Here is a 1,860-nt window from a genome sequence, read left to right as displayed (position 1 = left end):
GGCACTTAGTGCCATGGTCTGGTAACCACAGTAGGGTTGGATTTGGTCATCTTTGCGGTCTCTTCCAACCAGGTTGATTCTACGATTCCAAGAAAAGGACTACGTTGGATTGAAGTGTGTAAACATCAGGATAGAGGTTCTCCCTGGAAGGGAGGGGGGGGAGGTGCAAAGGCAGCACAGCACCCTGCAAAATCCACACGTGGCACTCTCAAACTGCATTCACAGCCTGATCTCAGCACACTGCCCCCATGTCAGTCAGCACCGATAGGATGGAGCAGCATTTTCATAAGTTACATCAAAGTTACAGCAGATCCTTCACCTCAGAAAGAAGCATAGGATTTTAGAGTTTAGAGATCATCTAGCCCCAACCCCCTGCTCTGGGCTGGGACACCTCCCACCAGAGCAGGTTGCTCAAGGTTTTATCCAACCTGGAATGAAACACTGCCAGGGCTGGGACAGCCACAGCCTCCCTGGGCAACCTGTGCCAATGTCTCACCACCCTCACAGGGAAAAACCTTTTCGCAACATGTAACCTGAATTTCCCCTTTTTCAATCTGAATCCATAAGCTCTACATAGAAAGAAACATTACAATTCCTCAAACTTACAAGAGAAACTTCAATGTGAGTCTGTCAGACTCTTCCAGAAAGAACTGTCAGCATCAAACAAATAAAGAACATTTTCCATCAGGATTGCAGCAATCAATTCTGGCCTTCACCTCACTTCAAGCACTAAACCCTCTACCCCCACAGAGCTCCTCAGCCACCAGGAGACTCTGGTGGGTGTTTGGCTGTAAACAACAAAGTTATAAAACAAGGCAATACAAAGTGATAAACAGGAAATATATTAAGGTAGTATAGGGAATAAACAGATGGACGTGGAACTCTGCTGGACCCAAACAACACCACAACTGCTGCTCCAGAGCCACAACAAGCAACCAGGTCACTTGGTCCAGCTGACTTTGGGGATGTCATAGTGCTCAGTCAGGGTGTCCAAGTGCCTGTTGAAGTCCTGGGGGAAAAAAACAGAAAGAAAACATGTAACATTTAGCACTGACACCACCAAGTTGAGCCACAAGACCTTTTGCCTCTCTGCTTGTGTTTACAAGGCAAAACAGCTCCTTCAGCCCAACAAACACACGTTGGCCTGAGGAGCTCGGGGTGGTTTCACTCACTTCTACTCTCTGCTTGTGGGTTTTGGAGGCTTTCTTCAGGATCCTCTCCATTTGCTGCAGGACACAAGGAGGAGATGGTTACTCTCAGCACTCTCAGCCCCTCAGGGGCCACACCAGCAGCTCATGGGGGTGTTACAGCCTTACCCTCTTCTCCTGCATCTTCTCGTAGGCCACCTGTGCCGGGGTGCGCTTGTCCAGCCCACGCTTCTTCTCCTCCTCCTGCTTCTTGCTGCTCACAATCTGCTCCAGCATCTGTGCCTTGTCCTTTGCCTTCTTCTTCTTCCTGAGGGCAGAGCCTGCTCAGTGTCCAGCATTGGGCTGTGTGTCCCCTCACCCCCAGCTCTGCCACTTCCCCTCTGGTTCTCCCCATCACATTCCCCCCTGGTTCTCCTCCAAGTCTCTCCCCACTCCCCTGATTCTTTCCCTGCTTTTCCTAGGTCATCCTCAGTTCCCTCCCTGTTCTGCCCCCAGTCCCTCGACAGTTCTCCCCCAGTTCCCCTCCCAATTCTATCCTCAATTCCCTCCCCAATTCCCCCCTAGTTCTCCCCAAATTCCCGTCCAGTTCTGCCCACAGTTCCACCCTAGTTCTCCCTCAGTTGCCTCCCAGTTACTCCCCAGTTCTCCCCTAATTTGCCCCCAGTTCTCCTCCAATTCCCCTCCAGTTCTCCCCCAGTTCCCCCCAATTCTC

General features: G+C 51.0%; 1 protein-coding gene across 1 annotated transcript; it reads right to left on the bottom strand.

Annotated features, from left to right (window-relative positions):
- Nucleotides 1-940: 940 nt before the first annotated feature.
- FAM32A (family with sequence similarity 32, member A) lies at nucleotides 941-1,468 on the bottom strand (the record flags this gene model as incomplete). The annotated part of the gene is made up of 3 exons (XM_009072326.1): nucleotides 941-1,009; nucleotides 1,173-1,226; nucleotides 1,317-1,468. Coding segments are annotated over 3 exons (275 nt in total), but the record flags the coding sequence as incomplete, so codon positions are not given.
- Nucleotides 1,469-1,860: the final 392 nt, after the last annotated feature.

This window comes from Acanthisitta chloris, unplaced genomic scaffold (genome assembly GCF_000695815.1).
Source record: "Acanthisitta chloris isolate BGI_N310 unplaced genomic scaffold, ASM69581v1 scaffold24613, whole genome shotgun sequence".
In the NCBI taxonomy this organism is placed as follows: Eukaryota; Metazoa; Chordata; class Aves; order Passeriformes; family Acanthisittidae; genus Acanthisitta; species Acanthisitta chloris.
Note: the sequence above shows the minus strand (reverse complement) of the source record. Positions and strands in the feature narration are given on the sequence as shown.